This window comes from Mustela erminea, chromosome 3, assembly GCF_009829155.1.
Source record: "Mustela erminea isolate mMusErm1 chromosome 3, mMusErm1.Pri, whole genome shotgun sequence".
NCBI lineage: Eukaryota > Metazoa > Chordata > Mammalia > Carnivora > Mustelidae > Mustela > Mustela erminea.
In genome coordinates this window covers 136,447,742-136,468,771 of record NC_045616.1, presented here as the reverse complement: position 1 = coordinate 136,468,771, position 21,030 = coordinate 136,447,742, and the positions used below count along the sequence as shown (strand labels likewise).

The window sequence follows — 21,030 nt, the reverse complement described above, 5'->3', positions numbered from 1 at the left end:
CCAGAGTAGACCCGACCACCATGTCTGGCAGCTTCACGTCCCTGGAATCTGCATTTAGGTGTAACAATGCCTACCTAGCTCAGGTGCCTGGGCTCAAGCAGTGAGAAGCAGAGAAGAGAAGAGCTTGTGTTTGCCTCTTCTGCAGGAAGAGGCTGTGCCTCGTAGGTTGGGGTGTCTCCAAATATAAGAATGAATTGCTGCCGCTGGCTGAGGAAGGAAAACAAACAAACCAGGAGCAGCAATGTGGAGGAAATCACACTTGATGTGGCAATGCAGTGGAAGCAGGAATGTGACAGAGATACAGGAACCCGCAGGATGTTTCCTGGCCGAGAAAGCTGCTCAAAGTCACGGAGCTGTGACAGAACATGGGGCGTTGGGGGAGGTATAGATACAATAGGTGATGCCTCCTTGTCTGCCTCCATTGCAAACAGTAAGGTGTTGGTTTTTCCCAAAAGTCAGACCCAGGGCACTTTTATAAAAAGTAATATATTGCTGCCTGGAACACTTTATTTTAATTAAGAACATCTGACTGTATGCCCATTCAGCACTCATCTGTAACAAGAGCAAAGCTGCTCCTTTGGGTTGTGGGTTGTTGACCATAGCTCCACAACATCTTTCTTGGGTAAAGCACACGGCAGCACATCGTCTACTCTTTCCAATTTTGCCTTCTTTAAGATGGATAAGGACCTTCAAACACTTAAAAATAAATGTAGATGCCTAACTTTGTAAAGGTATTTAATTTTTCAAAATTTTTTAATTTTTTAAAATTAAAATTAAATTTAAAATTAATTAAATTTAAAATTAATTTTCTAATTTTTAAACTTTTAATTAGTTAAACTCTTTAAAGGTATTCAACAGCCCTGTCTCATGCTATCATGTTTTCAGCCCTGTAGCAGCATTCTTTCATGATAAGCATGCCTTTGTCAGGTTTTTTTTCAAACCATTGAAGATAGTTCTCGTAGATCCACATGAGTCTTTCTTTGCATACTCAAACTTCATCAGCCTTATAATATGATCACACTAACAGGTCCGGTTGGCCTACACAAGTCTGAAACATGCAGGACTGACATGGGTGAGTTTATGTTTCACTAGAAGATAACCTGCTAGCAGCCAAGTCTCAGCGGAGGTGTTACTGTACCTCACAGAGAGAATGAAGCGTGCTGGTTCATTCGGCAGGTGGTTCAGTGGAAGCCATCCAGAGGCAGAGAGTCTGCTGAGCGGTGGCTAAGACGGTATTAAGAGAACTGGTGGGGAGCAATGGTTAAGCATTTGACAGGCCAGTCTCAGAAGTTTTGATTTAGTCTTCAGGGAATATACGTGGAAAGATTTTAATCAGGGTTGTGGCATAATAAATTTTAAGTGTGTATCAGGGTTAATGGAGGAATCCTGTAACACCTTAGGCTTACCTCTATTCACCACATTGATTTGGCATTATCTGATCTGACTCCCCTTTGGGCTTCTAAGTACTCTGGCAGAGAGAACTGTGACTTACTGGTGTGTATGTGTGTTGCTAAACACAGTACCTAAGAATCAAGAAGGCACTCAATCATAACATGGAATGAATGAATCAGCATGCTAGTGAATGATATTAGTCAGTATGCTTCCTTATCACCATTCAGGGTAGATTAATGCCAGGATAGGAGGCTCAGAGACACTGCATCCCTGAGAGAGTAGCATATCTGGGCAGCCACGTGTAGGGAGTCGGTTGCCTTCCCCATCCACAGTTACCTCCCCAGCTGCACTCTTAACCACTGTAACCACAGAAGTGGGGAAACAATAGGGTGGGGGAAAGAATTTTTCAAAGCTTCATTTTTCAAAGCTTCATTTCTCTGGTGAATATCTACATTTAATTTTGTTTATTTACTTATTTAGTGTATTTCTGATGCACAGTGAAGTCTAATCTAACTTTACATTTTAATGGCTCATGGCATTTCTGTGGGATTTGTGTATCTCTTGCAATGAGGTAGCTGTTAAGGCAAAGAAAGTATGATGCATAAAACTTGGTGGGTCAGAGGAATACATTAACACTCATGAAAAATACTGGGGAAAACAAATATGAAGCAAACAACACATGAAGCCCCTGAGGTTTGAAAAACAAAATTTTGATGTCGAATTCTGCAGAAACAATTGAGCTGATCTGGTGGACCCCTCAACTATAAATTATGAGGGTCAATTCCTTTCTACTCCAAAGTTTCTCAATGAGAAGAGAACTCCCAGAGGCTGAAAAGGGCTTTTTCTTTTTTTTATGACAAATTATTTTGTTGCAAATTATGAATTGGACTGGTCATTACAAAAAGGATAAGTAATCAGAAAATATTTTAATATTAAGCCAAAGACACTGTTGTCTACTGATAACAATGAAATACTACTTTTATAGGTTAAGGAATAATTAGCTTAGATAAAAATTTAGTAAATGCTCTTCCATGAGACTGATGAATATGCTGTCAAGTCCCTTCTTCACACATCAATAAACTTTCATGGATTTAAATGTAAGGGTGCCAATGCAGATTTGAGTGATGCTTAGGATTAATTTTTTAATTAAAAAAAGCTTTAGCAAAATAAGAATAGGATATAGGCCAGGGTCTTGCTCAATGGTAAAATATTAAAAGTACCCCATTAAACTTAGAAATAAAACAGAAGAAATTCCACTGTCACCACATTTAACATTGTTTTTGAAATGCTAGAAAGTGCAATTAGACAAGGAGAAAAAGTGAGAGGCATAAATATTAAATAGGAGGAAACTAAGTGATCATTACTGGCAAATGAAATGTTTGCAAACTCAAAGGGATCAAGTAAAAAAATACACTAAAAGACACAGAGACTTTATTAAGGCCTTTGACTATAATATTTCCACTTGTTGAATTATTTCTTTAAATCTTCATTGAATATTTATTATGAAACTAATACTTGCTTATTCCTCAAAATTTAAGAAACACAGACATATATGATGAAACAAGTAAAAGACCTCATTCCCCAATTCACTGCTCAGAAATAATCATATTTAATAAGTGATGTGTAGTCTTCCACATCATATTGTTTCCATATTGTTTTAAATATCATATGGAGAAATATGTGTTCAAGAAGAGCCTGCACAGGTCTGGAGAAGAAAAGAATTGAGAAGAAACTGACCAAATGAGTGATTTTGACATTTATTCATTTTTTAACGATAATATAAATTACACTCATTTTATATTTAGAAATGACAAAATGATAAAAATTATCAGTGCAAAAAGCTACAAAGTTACTTGCCTAGAATTTATAGATATCCCTGGTTAGATTTTCCTTTTTTCTTTTTCTTTTTCTTTTTAATTTTTGTTTTCTGTTTTTTGACAATCATAGACATAGACATAGAGAACCTATGTGTCCAAATCAGGGTACTTATAAAAATTTCATTTACTTCTAATTAGGGGAGAAAAGGTAGATTATTTAATAGAGATTAGAATAATACATTAGCCATTTGTAGACAAAGGTGGAAGTCCTGACTTCTAAGATAAATTCAACATAGATCAAAGATATAATGTTAAAATGAAAACAAATATGCTAGAAAAGATGAGCAAATCATTTTATACTTTTTGAATGTGAAAAGCATTTCTAAAATGCTTTTCTAAAATAAAATCACAAAACCCAGAAACCATAAAAGAAGCAATAAGCTTGAGTATGTAAAATTTAGAATATTTTAATTTCTTTATTAAATTAAAAAATGCACAACAAAAAGAAGATAAAAATAAACTGTAAAAACAGAGTAACTACAAGATAGGCACAGTGCTAATATCTTTAGTATCCACAGTCTTTAGATCAATAAGCAAAAAATGAATAATTTAAGAGGAATATGGACAAAACACATTAGCAGATGGTTCACAAAAGCGAAATTTATCCTAAAAATAGGAAATAGGAAATATGCTCTCTTTCATTCAGAATAAAAAGTGCAAATAAAATAATGAGGTAAATATTTTGCCTATTTGTTAAAATTAAAAATATTGCTAAACTTCAATGCTGGGAAAGGCATATGAAAATAAGCTTTTTCATATACTTTTGATAGAACTATAAATCAGTGAAAACTTTTAAGAGGATGCTTTAGACATACATAACAAAAATCTAAATGTGTATATTCAGAAATTCCACTTTCAAGAATTCTCTACAGAAATAATCAGAGGGGCTCAAAAATACATGTACCAAAATATCTATGCCCCACTGTTCAAAAAGGAGAAAAATCATAAATATTCTACATAAAATATGGTATATTCATACTATGGAATAATAACAAAGTCACTAAAATAAATATGGTAGAGATTTAGATAAATGATAAAGAAAAATGTCTGTGCCATTTTGTCAAAGGCTTCTAGGAAGGGGAAATTCTGTAGAGGTCTCTGCCTCTCTCTTACTCCCTTCCTCTATCATTTCCACAATAAGAAAATACCAGATTGAGCTGTGTAACTATTAGCTGTTGCTGTATTGATGGTCAGTAACAAACCATGCCAAAACTGAGTGGCTTTAAACAGCATCATTTATTGTCACAAATTGTTCATCGTGTGGGAGTTGGATGACCCAGGCTGAGTTCTGCTGGGTGATTCTACTAATATCAGCTGCAATGACTCTGCATCTGCAATAGAACAGAAGTCAACTGACTTACGCTGGGTTCAACTGGGAATACACTGATCTGTGAGTTGCCCATCTTTTTCTTGAGAAAACACAGAAAGGGAAATTAGAGGATCGATTCCATTTATTATAGCACCAAGAACCATAAGATACCTGAGAATAAACCTAACCAAAGAGGTAAAGGATCTGTACTTGAGGAATTACAGAACACTTATGAAAGAAATTGAAGAAGACACAAAAAGATGGAAGACCATTCCATGCTCTTGGATCAGAAGAATAAACATTGTTAAAATGTCTATACTGCCTAGAGCAATCTATACTTTTAATGCCATTCCAATCAAAATTCCACCGGTATTCTTCAAAGAGTTGAAGCAAATAATCCAAAAATTTGTATGGAATCAGAAGAAACCCCGAATCGCTAAGGAAATGTTGAAAAACAAAAATAAAACTGGCGGCATCAAGTTACCTGATTTCAAGCTTTACTACAAGCTACTCAGTCTTACTCTTTTCATAGTAGAGGTGCAAGAGAGGAAACAGAAACACAAAGACCTTCTGAGACTTAAGTCCAGAACTAGCACACCTGTCACTTCTGTCATTTGTACCTCATCCTATTGGACAAAGAGATCAAATAGCCAAACCCAGGCTCAAGGAGTGAAGAAATACTTTTTTTTTTTCTTTATGGGAACTCTGAAAGATAAGGTAAAGCATGTGGATAGGAAAGGGATAAAGAGTTGAGACATTAATGCAGCTCCTTCAGTCACATTTGAGGATAGGTATGAGGTCAAATTTACAGGACAACACAAATGTTGTCCCTATCTGAGGAAGCTCTCCTCTCCCATTCACACAACAACAGCACCACAGACACCTTCTCTCCATTCCTTAATGATAGGGCTTTTTTCTATAATTGTACTGTGGATTTGGGGGGAAAGAGAAGTGGCTGGGCAATGGAGGGATTTCAATATTCATAGATCTCTCAATCTAATAGCAGCAAACCTAGCCATTTCTCATATGAATTGTTAAGTGAGAGAAAAAACACACACACTCCTAAGCATGAAATTTAATTTTTCCCCTTCAGTGTGATTGACTGAGTTAAAGTCATGTGGGCATCCCTGGACCAAAGACAGTCACTAGAGAATGCCTTGCACTAACAGGCTTGGGGACCTGGGGATGAGATAGGTCTCAGCCAAAATAAGGGTGAGAGGAATGAAATAAAGGATGTTAAAGAAGCAAACAAAAGTGTCTACTAAGAAAATCTCCTTTTTTAAAGATTTTATTTATTTGTATATTTTAGAGAGAGAAAAAGAGATAGTGAGAGAAAGAGACAGTGCACGAGTTGGGGAGGGGCAGAAGTAAAGAGAGAATCTCTAGCAGACTCCCTGCTGAGGATGGATTCTCAACACAGGGCTCCATCTGGGGACTCTGAGATCATCACCTGAGCTGAAACCAAAAGTCAGACACAACCGACTGAGCCATTCAGACAGTCCAAAAGACTTTTTTAAAAGTATATATAAAATACCATATATATATATATTATATAAAGAGAGAGATAGAATATTAAAGTTAGAATATGCTTTGAAAAAACTCTGGAAGGCAAAGCTCCAAAACGTTTTCAGTGGTTATTATTAAGGAGAAGAATGGAATGATAGATGAGAATATAAAAGTAAAAGACTTTTCAATTACTGTTTTTGTCTCTTTTCCTTTTGGGAGGGAGTGTATATGTTTTATTACTATAATAAAATAATTAAAAGAATAAAATGTTTCTCAATATAATTCTTACTTGGAATTAAAACTTTTGTTTTTTTTCTGTAAAGTTCATTTTTCTAGAATAACATTGATATTGACTTACTCAACTAAAAATATGCAAATAATGAATCATGGAACACAACATCAAAAACTAATGATGTACAATATGGTGACTAACGTAACATAATAAAAAAATGAGATTTTCTTGTTCTAGATTCATAATCTGATTTCTTTTTGTGGGTAACACAGAAGTGAACTTCAAGACGCCCTATCCTCCCATCTTTTAAATAATTTCTGAATTCCACCATAGTTCATCAAGCACATTGTAGTTGCAAATTGCAGTGATAGATGCTATGAAACAAGGTGAAATGCAAGAGCACCTGGCTCTAGGGTCCCAAACAGAACAGATTCAGCCACTTACCACTGATAAAATCCAGTAGTGAAACAAGAATTTATTTCAGCAAGGCCAACATTAGGAAGACAGAGGACTAATGGTCCAAAGCCTGTCTCCAGAGTGCTGAAAAAACTTCTAGGTTTATATAAGGAAAATATGGGACCCAGGTTGGTGGGTATGTTTAGCCAAGCATTAAAGATAAGGCCAATCATTGCTCTGGGGACAATCATGCAGGGTCTGGCCAACTAGCATCAGGGCAGCCATTATTGTTTAAGGGGGTGGTTTCGGTTCCCATCATGGGATGCTTTGCCTGCCAGGTCTTTTGCCTAAGTTAAGAGATAGGTTGGAAAAAAGAACTTAATTCATTAGAAAGTACAGACCAAAGTCAAACTGGAGGTAAGCCAAGTCCTGTGTCAATATAGTATGTCTCTATGGTTCCCATCTCTTTTTCTTCATCCTTTCTGCTATATTGTCCTGGTAGAAATCTCACAATCCTGCCAAGTGGTGTCCATATAAATTTGTGCTTTCCTCTATTGGTGTTTGGCAGTACTTTCTCCCCTCCAAGGCCCTCCATGATTCCTGCCAAACCTCCACCTCTCCAAATCCCCCCATTAAACCTCAACCCTTCTCATTCCCAGCAGGTATTTTTGCCTTTACTTTGAGAAAACTAGGCCACGACTCTTTTCCCTCTCTTCATATTTCCATCTACAAACTCCCAAATTCCCATAAATACCTACCAACTCTTCTCCCAGTCAAAGGATGAGACATGCCTCTGTTAGTAGAAGACCAACTCAACCGTTACTGTCCTTTACTCTACCCTTCCTTCCCCCACTCCAGAACTTTGTCCCTTCAATCATTTGATATCTCCTATACTTTTGCTATTTCCATTACATTCATTGGCTTTTTACCTTCAAGACTTTCTTATCGATCCAGACCTATACCCTGAGCTTTAGAATCATGTCCACTAAGCTGAACTTCCATGAGTAAATATATCATATGCCTTTTGTTCAGGGTTAAATTTCTAGCACCTAGGACAGTACTCACTGGTAGTACTGAATATTTGCTTAATAAATACTTTCTGGTTGAGTGAATGCTCAACTGCCTATCTGTTTCTTACCTAGATATCCATAGAACTCTCAAAAGAGCTCTTCATCTACCCCACTGGTAGCTTCTCGAATTTGTCATTTCCCAAGTCTGGTAGAGAAGCTGCCATGATTTGATGAACTTAAGAGACCCTGAAAAGAAGGACAGTAGATGTCTCATGTATAGACTATATGAACTGGGGTTTTCCCTTCCCTTCCCCTATATGCCTCATCTGAGAACCATAGAACAGGAGGTATCTTTGTGGCTCAGTCAGTTAAGCATCTGACTCTTGGTTTCAGCTTAGGTCATGATCTCATGGTTGTGTGATCAAGACCAGCATCAGGCTCTGTGCTCAGAAGAGACATCTGGAAATATATAAGTCAGGACAAATTATGGGAGCCTTAAATGCCATGCCATAGGTCGGAACTCTCAAATGGGCTTAGGGAATTACTGAATATCTTTAATATCTTTAAGAAATGAAGTGACATGATTGAACCTGAGGTGTAGGAAAAATCATCCTGGTATTAGCATGAAGTGTAGAGGAAAAGGTATAAGACTGTAGGCACAGACTTACCTGTAGACCATTTCTACATTTGAGGTAGGAAGAAGAACTCAACATGTAAAATGGGGAAGGAGAAAAGGACACCAAAAAAAAAAAAAAAAAAAACTCAGCTGACTCAAAAAACTGCTGTAAAATAATAGCAAACCCTTCTATAGAGCTTACTTAGCACCAGCTGAAGTTCTAAGTGCTTCCCATATAGTAACCCATTATCTCCACTTAGCAGATGAGAAACTGAGCTGTGAGAGATCAAGTAGTTTGTCTACACTTATAAGGCTAGTAAGCCACACAGAATCAGATTTGAAACCAGGCAGGCTGACTCTGGCATTTTCACTCTTAACCATTTCTTGGCAAGGGAGGGAACAAAGATCCTTGGGTTTCTAGCTCATGTAACTGAAGACTACAGACTGAGATAAAAGTTTGTTCAGTATTAGTAGAAGATAGGGTGGGACTAATGGAGGCCAGGGAAAGGAGTAATGAATTTTATTTTGGATCTGCTGATTTCAAGTGAACGTGAGTGACATATGCAAATGTCTGTTACCTGGGCTCTTGCAACGGAAGAAAGTAAAGTCTCCCTTCCTGCCATTTTTTGGAGCTGGCATTATGTGTTAGAGCTAATATCTTAATGATGTTCTGATTTTTAACTCTATCTGATTCTAAAAATTTTCCCCACAATTTCTATCTGTAATAATAGTCTACTTTGTCAGTAGACAATACTCACAAACCCTGAAAACTTCCCATAATTTATTAAACTAGGATGATTAGTTATTCTGCTGAATTATTTCCAGATAAGATTGTTCTGATTTAATTTTTCCCTCCAATATGAAACAAGAAAGTATCTGATATCTGGTCAGTTCACCAGGGCTTCAGTGAGGTACATTCCAAATGGTATGGAAATAAGATAGCACACAGAGCAATATTATTTTTACTGTGATATTTTATACACAATTAATTAGAACAGAGGTATAGAAAAGTACCCTACAGAGACTAATTTCACCCTCAAATGGATGAGGTAAGCCAGATCCTCAGTGATTCCATTGACATGTCTAATTAACATATCTAAAGTGAAAAGTGTGTCCCTTTCATGGGTAGTTGCTCAGCTATGAAACATTGAGAAACAGAGAGGTCAGGGAGGAATTTTTGTTAGTTCCCTCCAGGGATTGTTATGAAAAGAATATTATGGTCTTACTGGCAAGATGAATGCAATGCAATAAACTGTCAGCCTAATTTCATTAAATATTCTAATACACATGCCCTTTGTTCTTATTCCAGTGACTAAATAACCTTATAATTCTTTCCAACAAAGAACCTGCCTCTAGGGCAAAAATTTTCTCATTTACTAACATAAGTAACCTGGTCCAACATGTGAGATAAGACATAGCTACAACTCCCCACGGAAAACTCCTGTGTGGACATAGATGGAAAATTCCTAGCTCCTATACCATAGAGGGAGATAAAGGATGAATTGCCTCAGTGTTGGCATAGCATGAATTTCAAGATCTAGAATAGAGCCATAAGGCCAAGAGACAAGACAGGCCAAGTGGAGAATCATTACCTAATGTGGTTGTAGAAGTTGTTTTCTTCGTTGCTAATATGACCAAGAATAGAAAGATCTCGGTTCTATACTCCTCCAACCTGGCAAATACCTTACTCCACATGGATTAGCAGGACCACCAAACATGTCTCCCTGAGAAAATGGAAGGCAGGGCACCTGGGTGGTTTAGTCAGTTAAGCACCTGCGTTCAGCTCAGGTCATGATCCCAGGGTCCTGGAGATTTAGCCCATGGGGCTCCCAGCTCAGTGGGGAGTCTTCTTCTCCCTCTCCCTCTGTCCTGCTCATTCTCTCTTAAAAAAAAAAAAAATGAAAGAAAGAAAGAAAGAGGAAGAAAAGAAAAGAAAGGAAAAGAAAAGAAAGAAAGAAAGACAGAAAGAAAGAAAGAAAGAAAGAAAGAAAGAAAGAAAGAAAGAAAGAGAAAATGGAAGGCAGTGGAGACTGCTATTTTAAGTGGTAGAAACAGCTAGTGGACCACTAAAATTTGTACTCTCTCCCTGTTAGATAGATTTGCATTGGCAGGAAGATTTCCTGATTGAGACTACACTTCCCAGCCTCCCTTGCATTTAGATGTAATCATGAGACTAGTGTCATCAAACAAAATGCAAGCAGAAGAGATGTGTGTCCCTTCCAGACCATACCTTTTCAGAAAGTTCTTCAGCCTTCTCTACATACTCTTTCCCTTCAGATACCTCGATCTCAGTGACTACAGAGCCTGGGAAAACAGCAGAATCATAAAATGGAGGAATCGTGCAACCCAGAATCACCACCTGGAGGAAAGCTATTCACTGACCACAAACTGGATACATAATACTGCTTCAGGAATGAAAAAGAAATATCTATTGTATGAGCTATGATAAATTTTAGGGTTTATTTACCACAAATGTTACCTAACATGCCATGTGTATGCCCTCTGCACTGCTTAGTAGCATCGGAGAACAAATCGCTAAGTGACTAGACTAAGAGCTGAATTGTCACTCCCTCCCATCCTCAAACCCAGAGGAGGCTCTCTGATCTGGCCTCAGCAAGTGTGAGAATTGCATTCTCCATAGTAGATGAGTGGCTTGGCATTCCAGTTGCTATGAACTCGCTCAACATAGGTCTGTCTTAAGAGATGGACCCACTCCCGGCGGGCTGACACATTCAGAATCTCAAGGCTGGAAGTCTCCAGGACCCAGCCTTCCAATCAAAATGCCTCCACACAAATCCTCTTGGGAGTGCTATTTTGCTCCTACACATGCCTGGGAGCACATATATTTTCTTGGTACCTCCTTCATATTTTCAAGACTCTAATGGCAAGGAGAGGATGGCCCAGCATTGACAAATGGGTTAGGAAACCTTGCATCATTTGCTTTATGGAGGAGCCTAAAAGTGGGTTCCAAAGATGAATTCCCAAAACAGTTTGAAAGTTTTCCTCACTGGTGTACCCTAAAGTTCCAGAAAGCCTCTAAGTCTTTTTTTCCTGATAGGTTGACCCAGGACGTGATCCCACAAAATCCTAGTCTTCTACCAAGAGGGCCAACTGAGCTCACCTTCCTTTTGTCACCAGAATCACTTGTGACTCCTGTTCACGCATGTGTGGGCATTTGTTGACTTTAAATCCCTGGCTTAAAATATGAAGATAGAAAAAAAAAAAAAAAAGACCATTAAATTTCAGAATAAAACAAATTTTATTTGTATTCACCAAGAGACACATTAGAATAAGTAAGCTCAGGAAATTTTACAAAGTCAGATGTTCTTCCAATCTTTTTATCATCACCCACTGCTAAAGACTGGAAAGAGAGGGAACAAATAGAGATTTGGGGAAACATCTACATTTACCCCTGTAAGAGGAATGACTGTAACAAGAGGTACATTATTTCACCGAAGAACCACTTGCCAGTCTCACTTCATGGCTTGCTTCCTTCCTTCCTTCCTTCCGTTCTTCCTTACTTTCTGATTTAAAAATATATCCTCAGGCATTTAAGCAATGCATATGATCCAGGCCATTAAGTAAGATGACTGAAGATCTATTGCTTTTAAAATCCTAGATCTTTCAGAAACTTTAGTTTACACCTTATCAAGAATCTATAGCATTGGACGTCTTTCAAAGTCATTCCACTCTCTGAGAGTCCCCGATTTCCAAAAGAATTAACAGACAGAAAGTCATAATCTCCAGGATTTTGTCATCATTAAAATGAAATAGGCATCCGTGTCAATAGAAGCACTGACACCAGCATAATAGTTCAAAAACTCTTCCTTCGAAACCTGAGAGGGATAAAGAGCAGGGGAAAAAGAAGGAAATGGTGTCAAAATATGTGAGACATGGTAAGGCATTTTACATTCTCCCTGAAACGTTTTCAATGGAGTCTGATCTGCCACTGACAATCAAGCAGAGTCAGGTAACTGACTCTAAGATCAGGGAACCTGGCTTGCCCCTCCCCTCTGAGGTGGGGCCCTTGCACGGTAGGCTAAAGACCCACCGGCCCACTGGCCATCACCTTTTGCATTAAGATAAAAATGTTTAGAGCTGTGCTATCCAATACAGTAGCCTCTAACCACACATGGCTTTTTAAGTTTAAATTTGTTAAAATTAAACATAATGAAAAACTGAATTCCTCTGTTGCACTAGCCACATTTCCATTGCTCAATCGCCATATGTGGCTAGAGGCTGACATCTTGGAGAGCACAGATGGAGAAGATTCCCATCATCACAGAAGGTCCTATGGGACTGTTCTACTCCAGAGCATACTTGGCATGATTATTATTAATACTTTAGAGAAATTTATAGCATAAATGTACAGGTAAAAAAGCTCTTTAAGGAAAGGAAGTTTAAGTAAGATGACTGAAATAAAGGATAGAACTAGAGAATGGGGTGCTTCTTAGGATCCTTGGACACCCAGGAATCCACGATGGCTGGGATTCAATAACAGGATGTAAGGCACTAGCCACATGGGAGGTGCTAAAAGGCAAACTTCTCATTTTGGTCAGGATGTGTATTCGTGTTTCATCATTGGCCCTGTGAAGCCTATAATGGACAATGAAATTAAAAGAGCAGAAATCAGCCTGTGGGTTCCATTTCTTTCTCCTCCCTCTTAACCCCCCCTGTTTCTTAATACAAACACACAGAGTATTCTATTCCCCCCAGTCTTAGGGGTACCACTCAGAGGCTGGGCATTGCGGGAACTTGCTTGGCCTGCCAAATGGGAGTAGTCCAACCCTGCAGGAAAAGGAATATAGACATCAAATTTTCAAACTCTCATTCTTGGCTCAAAATAAGTGGGGGTGGGGGGGTAAAGTTACATTTTGTCCTTTTAAAAACATGAACAAGTACAATTTGAAAAGGGCCTTATCATTTTCAAAGAAGAAATTTCATCCCCTTCAACTGAATTATCACACAAGCAACATTTTAAATGATCCAAAAGCACCATCTGGGAAGTAAAAGTTTAAAAGAAGCATGATATGTAACATGTTAGCTATTAAAGAGAAAAATATTTTGGAAAGACTTTAAAACAGAAACAAAAGCTAGATGAACTCTTTTAGTACAGGGATGTTAATGTTTCAAGCCTTCAATTGAGGGAATTCTGTTAAATTAGAAAATCATGTGAATGTCAAGACACAATATGATAATGTGGTAAATTGACAAAGTTGGTATTAGATATTAAATTAGATCTAAGTTTGTAGCTCAAAATCTTCTTAATTTCTGGTTTCTCAAAGCAATATCTTAACTGTTGACATTATGACAAATTCTTGCTTTCAACGCATACATAGCCTACCCACTACAAGCATGTATAGATTTTTTAAACAAAATATTTGAAAATTTATATCATAATGTCACTGAAATTCTGCTTTATAAAATACCTTTTCAGCTTCAATTTCAATTAAAGATACTATCAGGATAAGATTTACATATAGGAACTCCTCACTATCTAGAAATGGTTTGAGTCACAGTTAGATAAATAAAGTCTTGCCAATGAACAATTGGCCTAGGGCCGTTTTCAGATATGTGGGAACTTTTTATGACTAGCATTTTAATTACATTTATGTGCAAACAGATATCTCCAAATACCTATAAAACATATATGCACATAAGCCAGCACAGCTCTTATAATCTTTACATAATGACTTGCTTAAGAACCCATCCTTTTTAGTGTTGGTGAGACGGAAGTAGATTTTCACTCAAACCCTAAGTGAGCTCAATTAGAGGAGCTTAAATTAATGGTGATTTACTCTATTTACTGTGCAGCTTCAAAGATAATCTTAAATAAATGGTTGTGGAATGATGTTGCTAAATGAGATTTTAGGCATGACTCAGGATGAAATCTGTGGAACAGAGTTTATTCTGCAGTCCCCTTGGAAACTAAAAGAATGATCTGGGTTTCAGAAGGTAATGCCTGGTGTTTGGTAATGCTCTGCGTTTGTGCTGCACTTTATCCCATCAAGGTGGAAGCAATCGGAGGCTCACTATAACCCCGGCAAGAGAAGCTACTCTGCCATCTGTCATTTTCTCTCAATTACAGGTTCCTTTTCTGTTCCAAGGCTCTCTCAGAGCACGGGCCATCATCAGTTCCGCATGTGGTCTGAGTGTTTCTAGGAGACCAGCAACTCAAACCTTTCAAGTATAAGATCAAGATGTTCCCAGAATCAATACCCGTGTCTGAGTGCCAAATGCAAAGGTTTGTAAAGAAAAAGTTATTCAAGTCTTTCATGACAGGATTACAAACTACATACTCAGATCTTGCTTCAAAATTTCAGGTGCTTGAGCTCTGAGTCACAGGGTCCCTCTTAAATTTATTATGGGGTCTCGTGCAGAATGACACATCTGAGCCGCGCGGCACTTGTCCCTATGTTGGGAATGAGAGTGGGAACAGGAAACTCATGGTGCTCACAAGAACTTTGGTGAAACAGAAATGGCATCAACCATGTTCCGTGGCTGTTAGAATTTGTGTCATACTCCAGAGAAATCATAAACAAATAAATTCCATTTATGAAGAGTAAGAAGACTCTAGAACAGGTCGGTTCATTGAGATTTTTCTTTCCCTGATATGATATACCTTTCTGGTTGTTGCAAGTTCCATTATCCAAACCTCAGCTACTGGTCGGTGGCTCACATTTTCAGTGGGTTCACTCCTAAAGAGTACCTTTCACTCTATTCTGCTGAGGGAAGATACTGGCTTTGGCGAAGCAGGTGTGAAAATAAAACAAGAAGGTCATGCTATTCTCAGAGAGGAAGAGCTGCTTCACCACAAGCTTCTCACCACACCAACTGAGGTGGCAAAAGAACTCTTCTCACACAGCAGCTTCTCAGAACACCCATCAATCATTTGTTTATGTTTCTTTCAACAGATTTCACTTGTCATCTGTTTTATAAGACATAATTTTAAGGGACTCATTTGGTAACTTGTTTTTTTTTTTTTTTAAGACAAGGAAAAAACTAGTTATCTCTAAGTTATATAGTTTCCACATCAGCAACTTGGAGGAGTAGAAGGACACTTAGAAACTGGCTTTCCAAAGGATCAGTTACATGAAGATGACATTATACGACAAACTATCAGATCCTTTGGCAGCTTTATTTTTCCTTGAATCATAAACATTTCTAAAATTGAAAACTTTGCTGCTTCTTTCAATAAGCTCTTAATTTACAACAGCAGCTTACAATTTCCAGGAAAGCAAGTTTGTTGACCAATCTGAGAAACTGGAATTTGGAGGTGGGGGGTTCTTTTATGCCCCAGAGGGTTGTGTATAAATCCAAAAAGGTATACCATTCAGAGGATGTTAGTAGAATTTCATGAAGGAGGAGCAGAAGGGCCCCACACACCAGCCAAGAACACATATTTGGTTAATTTCATCTCTCCACTTGATTAAACATCAGCAGAACAAATTGCCTCTGTAGGTTAATAAAGAGGGTTGAATCATTCCCTACTTGTACTCTCATGGCTCAGCAAGGCAATTCACAGTGGCCAAGGGAAGTAAAACACTGATAGTGATCTGCCTCCAAGAATAAAGGGGTCTTTTCCTGGCAGTGTCTTGATAGACTTCCTACAATCAGTAAATTTACTGCATGGTCCTACAGCGCATTGTCATAGGAAGGGCCCCGACTATCCTGCCTTCAGGGCTGATGCTTCTCCTCCTCTCTTATCTCTGAACTCTGGGCTCTTGGTTTGGGTTCAAAGCCAGTGGTTTTGTTTGCATTTATCCTATAGCTTCTTCCTCTATCCCCAAATACTACAGTAGAACAGGGCACATAGTAGTGACTCAATAAATATTTACTGATGGGATGTATTCAACCTTGAACTGTGACAAAGGCAATCTGCAGCCTACTTGGCGGGGACCCAGCTCTGCCTTAAAAAGCTGCTCTTAGGGTATGAATGTTGTTCTGTGTTGCTACCAAACTACAAAGAGCCATGCATCACCCTCCAGAGTGTCATTTGGGTCTGGGACAAAATCCTATCAAGGTTCGAATGTCTAGGAAAATTAGCCGTGCAGGTGGGCTGGAAGAATTCTGCCTCAGGCTGCAATACCAAGACTTCTTCAGGCAGGATGGGAACCAGCCCTTGAAGAAGCTGGTTAGGGTCAGACCACCATTCTTGCCTAGTTTTGCCTTTGCAGGGCAGGGCGGGGGAAGGGGTTAAAACCCAGATTCAGTATTGATATTGGTGGCTTCTTGTGGCCAATCCTGATTCTCAGAATTTTTACATACTGTTTCTGTTTCATGAAAAGCTGCTAAGCTCATCCTCTTCTCTTTGGCTTGTTTCCTTCCTTCCTGTCTGGGGTCCTGGCCCCAAAGGTAAAGTGCTCCTAAGGGTTGGAGATATTTCATTGTGTTTAGCTTCTGACCTCAGTATTTATTTTTTCAATTGGAAATGGAGTAATATTTAAAGTGTGTAAGTTAAATAAATAGAATATACATCCAGAAAAGTGTTGTTAGCAAATGATTTTTCTTAAATGACTGTTTGTTCCTCCCCTGCTACCAGAAGGAGTAAGAGTTAAATTATGAGTGAGCCCTGATGAGGCCAGAAATCACAGTTAAGACTCAGAATAGGAATGTAGTGATTCTTGACCATCAGATTGATTTTTTTTTTTTTTTTTTTTTTTTACTGGGCGCGGGGGTCCTTGGTGGAATCTTCATTTGTGGGCCCAGCATCTGACCTGCTGGAAGGGAGACATCTGAATGTGGCCAGATACACGCTGAGGTACAGGTTATCTGAAATCTGACAGCTGTGCCCCAATTAGACAGGAAACACGAGTACGACTGGGGAAGACAAAGCTGATAGCTACAACCTAGTCCTTATTCAGAATCACATGCTAACTCTCCAATTAAGCAGAGGTATGAGTCATTCCCAAAATCAAAGGCACAATATATCTAGAACAATACACTTGAAATCATGGCCAGGAAACCTGGGACCTCTCCTTCGCCATCATCTGCAAGGTGCAGGTTACAGAAAACATGGATTTTTTTTCCCTATGCATTCCATCATAATCTCTTCTGGATTTCTACCTCATTTCTACATATTTCTTCATAATACCTGGCATCTTTTGGCCTGCCAATCTCTACATAAGCCTAGAGAATAAAGTCAGTGGAAAGCCAGACTTGTGCAATCAATTTCTGAAAAACTGGCTTCCCATAATTTGGGGATGCTCCCAACCTCAAGAAAAAGGTCACTTGTCCGGCCTGTCATAGGGAAGTGGGAAATTGGCTTCTTGACAACAAACAAACTTCTATGATTCTTATCTGGAAACACCTGCTTTCACAAATTTTAAATCAATGTGTATCTTGGTCTCCACTTCCAACTCTCTGAGATAAAAAGTAAACAAGTGAATTAGTACAAAATACAGCAAGTGTGTTTGATTGACCCTAAACCCAGAGCCACTTAAATACATGGAATCTTAAAGGGGACTCTTATCTCAATCCACATCCCCAAAGCAGGGGATGAATGCAGCCAGGGACAGAGGTGACAAAAAGGACTGTCCTCGAGTAACAAGGCAGGTAGCCATAGTCAAAGGGCTGTCACTGTGCTTCTACCTCTGGCCCCAGACACAGAACACACAGAGGGACAGTGGTGGTTTCAATATCTATTTGCTAGTAGCTGGGGCTGCCTTTGCTTAGAAGCCTTTCATGGGGAGATTCTCACACACTGACAATATGAAGCCAAAGCTTAGATCTGGGAGGAGAGCACTTTGGGCCATGAAGTGTCAAGATGGAAAATCTTGGAGTAGCAGGCCTAGTCAAGTACCCCACCCCCTTGTACTGGTAGGAATGTCAATATTATTGGCCCATGGCAGGGACGGGGGAGATGAACATTCCACCAGACAAAGGCTTGCTGATATGGTCTGCTCACTCACAGGGCAAGAGGTCCCACATAATATCTGAGAGCACAGCCCAGCCTGAGACTTTAACCACACGATGGTCCTAGCTCACCTGCTCAAGGAAATGGCCTCCCCTCTCACAGACACTTTAGATGACCCAAAAATGTCATTCTAAACCTACTCACCAAACTGAGGCTTCCCTAAACCACTGGCAGAGAAACTTAAGATTCAGGTATAAAAATTGAGGCCAATGTGTGGTTCTTCTGATCCCAATTTGGAACTGAAGCACTTAAATATTTACAGTCAGATATAAAAACAGGTGAATTCTCCCACCTAGAAACAGACCATCTAAAATGAGGTGGAGAAAGACTGTGGGTGCGTGGGTAGGGATTGTAATTAAAATAGTCAAACTTTTATTTATGGCCAAGGAAGACACCTGTGTTTATTAGACATGTGTATGTATCCTAGAGCCTGGCTCTAGTAGCTTTTTGAATCTTATTTTAATTAATCCCTCTAGTAGAGCTAAGGAAACAGCTTTAGCGAAGTGAGGCCACAATGAACTACATCCTGTCTTTTCTGCCCCAGAAGATGCAGTGTGCGTTGACACGAAAGAAACTGGGATGAACATGAAATCAAATGTGATCCCGGTTTGGGGCTGATGTTTAACCATTTGGAGCCATGTGGCCATACACCCAAGACCCTGGTAACCAGGTCCTACATTTAGAGCTTCCAGGCAGTTCTCATCATGACAATGAAATACACATCCGTGTCAATGGACGCGCTCACCCCTGCATAGTAGTTCATAAACTCCTCAGGGGTCACCTGCAGTGGAAAAGTCAGACACAAAAACAAAACTTTGCTTCCCACCACTTCAGTAGAGGCCCATCACCAGTACCTGGAAATGAGAGAAAAACTTTGGGCAAGGCTCTTTAGTGACACAGATCAAGAGTAGATCTCAGACGAGAGGAAACAGTCAAGTGGAGGATGGCCATGAGGGGTAGCAGAGGGGAAAAAGGAGTAGAAAGTCTTGAAAATTTCCAGACCAACCTAAATGAAAAGCGAGACACAGGCTCTCACCTTTCTTTAAGTGCAGGAGCCTATCTGTTTGGATAAGTGTGACTGAAACACAGAATGAGAAAGAAGTTTCTTTAGTGGTAGTTAGTATGGGCTTTCTGCAACATGTCAGAAATAGTGCTTCAGGTTCTGGGTCTGGGCAAGTAATGGTTCACCTTTCAGAAAGTGGGATTCTGCCCTGTGGATAAAGAAACAGATTTCTACTTAAATACTCCTTGGCCTTATGCTTTTTTAAAATAGAATGTACTCATTTCAATGCACAAAGTGAGTGGGGGAAAAAAAGGCAACCTCTGCTCCATGCCTTCCCACACCCCCTAGGATGGGTCCTTTCTCCATCCTGTGTCTATAACTGTCTCTTTGGAATATCAATTAATGTGTTTACCTAGGCTAGAATTTTATTTTACTTTCCTTCTAGAAAGAAGAAACAATAGTTATCAATCTTATTTTTTAATAGGTATAGACGATATGTACGCTACAGTTCAACTATACGGGCTGACGTGATTAGGTGACTCAGGGAAAGAACTGTTTTCCTGTTCGACTGAGCTCTCTAACCAATCAATTTAGCCCAAGTACAGCCCTACTTACACAGGAGGACACAGAAACAATTATGATGGCTGTTAGCCCTCAATGTTAAGTGTCAGAAAGGATTAAAAGCATCACAAAAAGTGAAACCCATAAATAAATAATAAATAAATCCATATAAATAAACCCATAAACACACCCATAAAAAATAAACCCCTCTTTCACAGAATGCCCACCTATATCTTCTAAGAATCATGGAGCTGACTCACCCACTTACCTTTTTTTGCAATTATAAGTGAACAGAGAAGAAAAGTCACAGGATCCATATTTCACTCTCTACACCTAGCTCCCACGTGAGCCCAAAAGAGTAAGATCCAGAAGGAAGAAAGTCATTGGACTGAGCTAATAGTTAAGCTGGGCTTTTCAGTGGCCTAGAAGTAGAAGTCGATGGACATAGCTTTTACTAAAATCAGAATACTCTTAATGTTCTCCTTTCTTCAATTTCTTTACCTATATCTTCCTTTGACCTAGCATGAAACCCCACCTGAGAGTCAGGTTACATAAAACTGGACATCAGAGCTAAGATATTTGATCACGTCAGAAAAGGTCATCAGTTATTCTTAGTGAGGTGTCTGCTTGTTTCCTGAGATTCACCTTATACGGAGAATAGCCTGAATTGCAAATCCTATGATTTCCCCAAGTTTGCCCTCATTGTAGTAAAGCACCTTTCACTAATAATACCCGACTACTGAATTATCTTGTTGGACATTAGTAAAAAGTGAGAAAGCGGACATGTATGCTCTTGGTCAGCCTCTTGATGATGCTACCTTAGCTGATGGACTATTTATTATATGATGGAGAGTGTCCCAGATGGGAATGAGGGGAATATTTGAGTCATGATACAGAGTACAGTACCCTTTTCTCTGTTTAAGACTGATTTTTAAAAAATTGTAAGATAAGTTTAGGTTATTTGTATATACTCAGTAATATATTTAAAATAATTTTAATTATTAAAAAAAACACTATGAGATAGATGAGGCAACAAGACCCATATTCTCTCACAGGCTAATCTACTTCTGAGAGATTTTTTTAAAATATTAGTAACTGTAAAATGAAATATATAAATGAAAACTTTCAAACATAGATATTAAAAACAAGAAGTAAAAAATTTCAACCAACTAGGGTGGGATTTAGAGAGAGAATAGGAGAGAGGGTAGTGAC

The 21,030-nt window shown here is 38.7% G+C and overlaps 1 protein-coding gene across 8 annotated transcripts in view; it reads right to left on the bottom strand.

Annotated features, from left to right (window-relative positions):
* Positions 1-11,578: 11,578 nt before the first annotated feature.
* Positions 11,579-21,030, bottom strand: part of CAPSL (calcyphosine like) — a 30,251-nt gene continuing 20,799 nt past the window's right edge. For 2 of the 8 annotated variants that reach the window (XM_032337607.1, XM_032337608.1), the window contains exons 5-6: positions 19,000-19,035; positions 11,579-12,174 (exon numbers count right to left, since the gene is read on the bottom strand). In XM_032337607.1, coding sequence (XP_032193498.1) covers positions 12,073-12,174; positions 19,000-19,035 — 138 coding nt within the window. In that variant the 3' untranslated portion in view covers positions 11,579-12,072. Of the gene's footprint in view, positions 13,127-18,931; positions 19,036-19,546; positions 20,241-21,030 lie in introns of those variants that run through there. The other 6 variants (XM_032337609.1, XM_032337612.1, XM_032337610.1 and 3 more) reach the window with 6 other exon arrangements.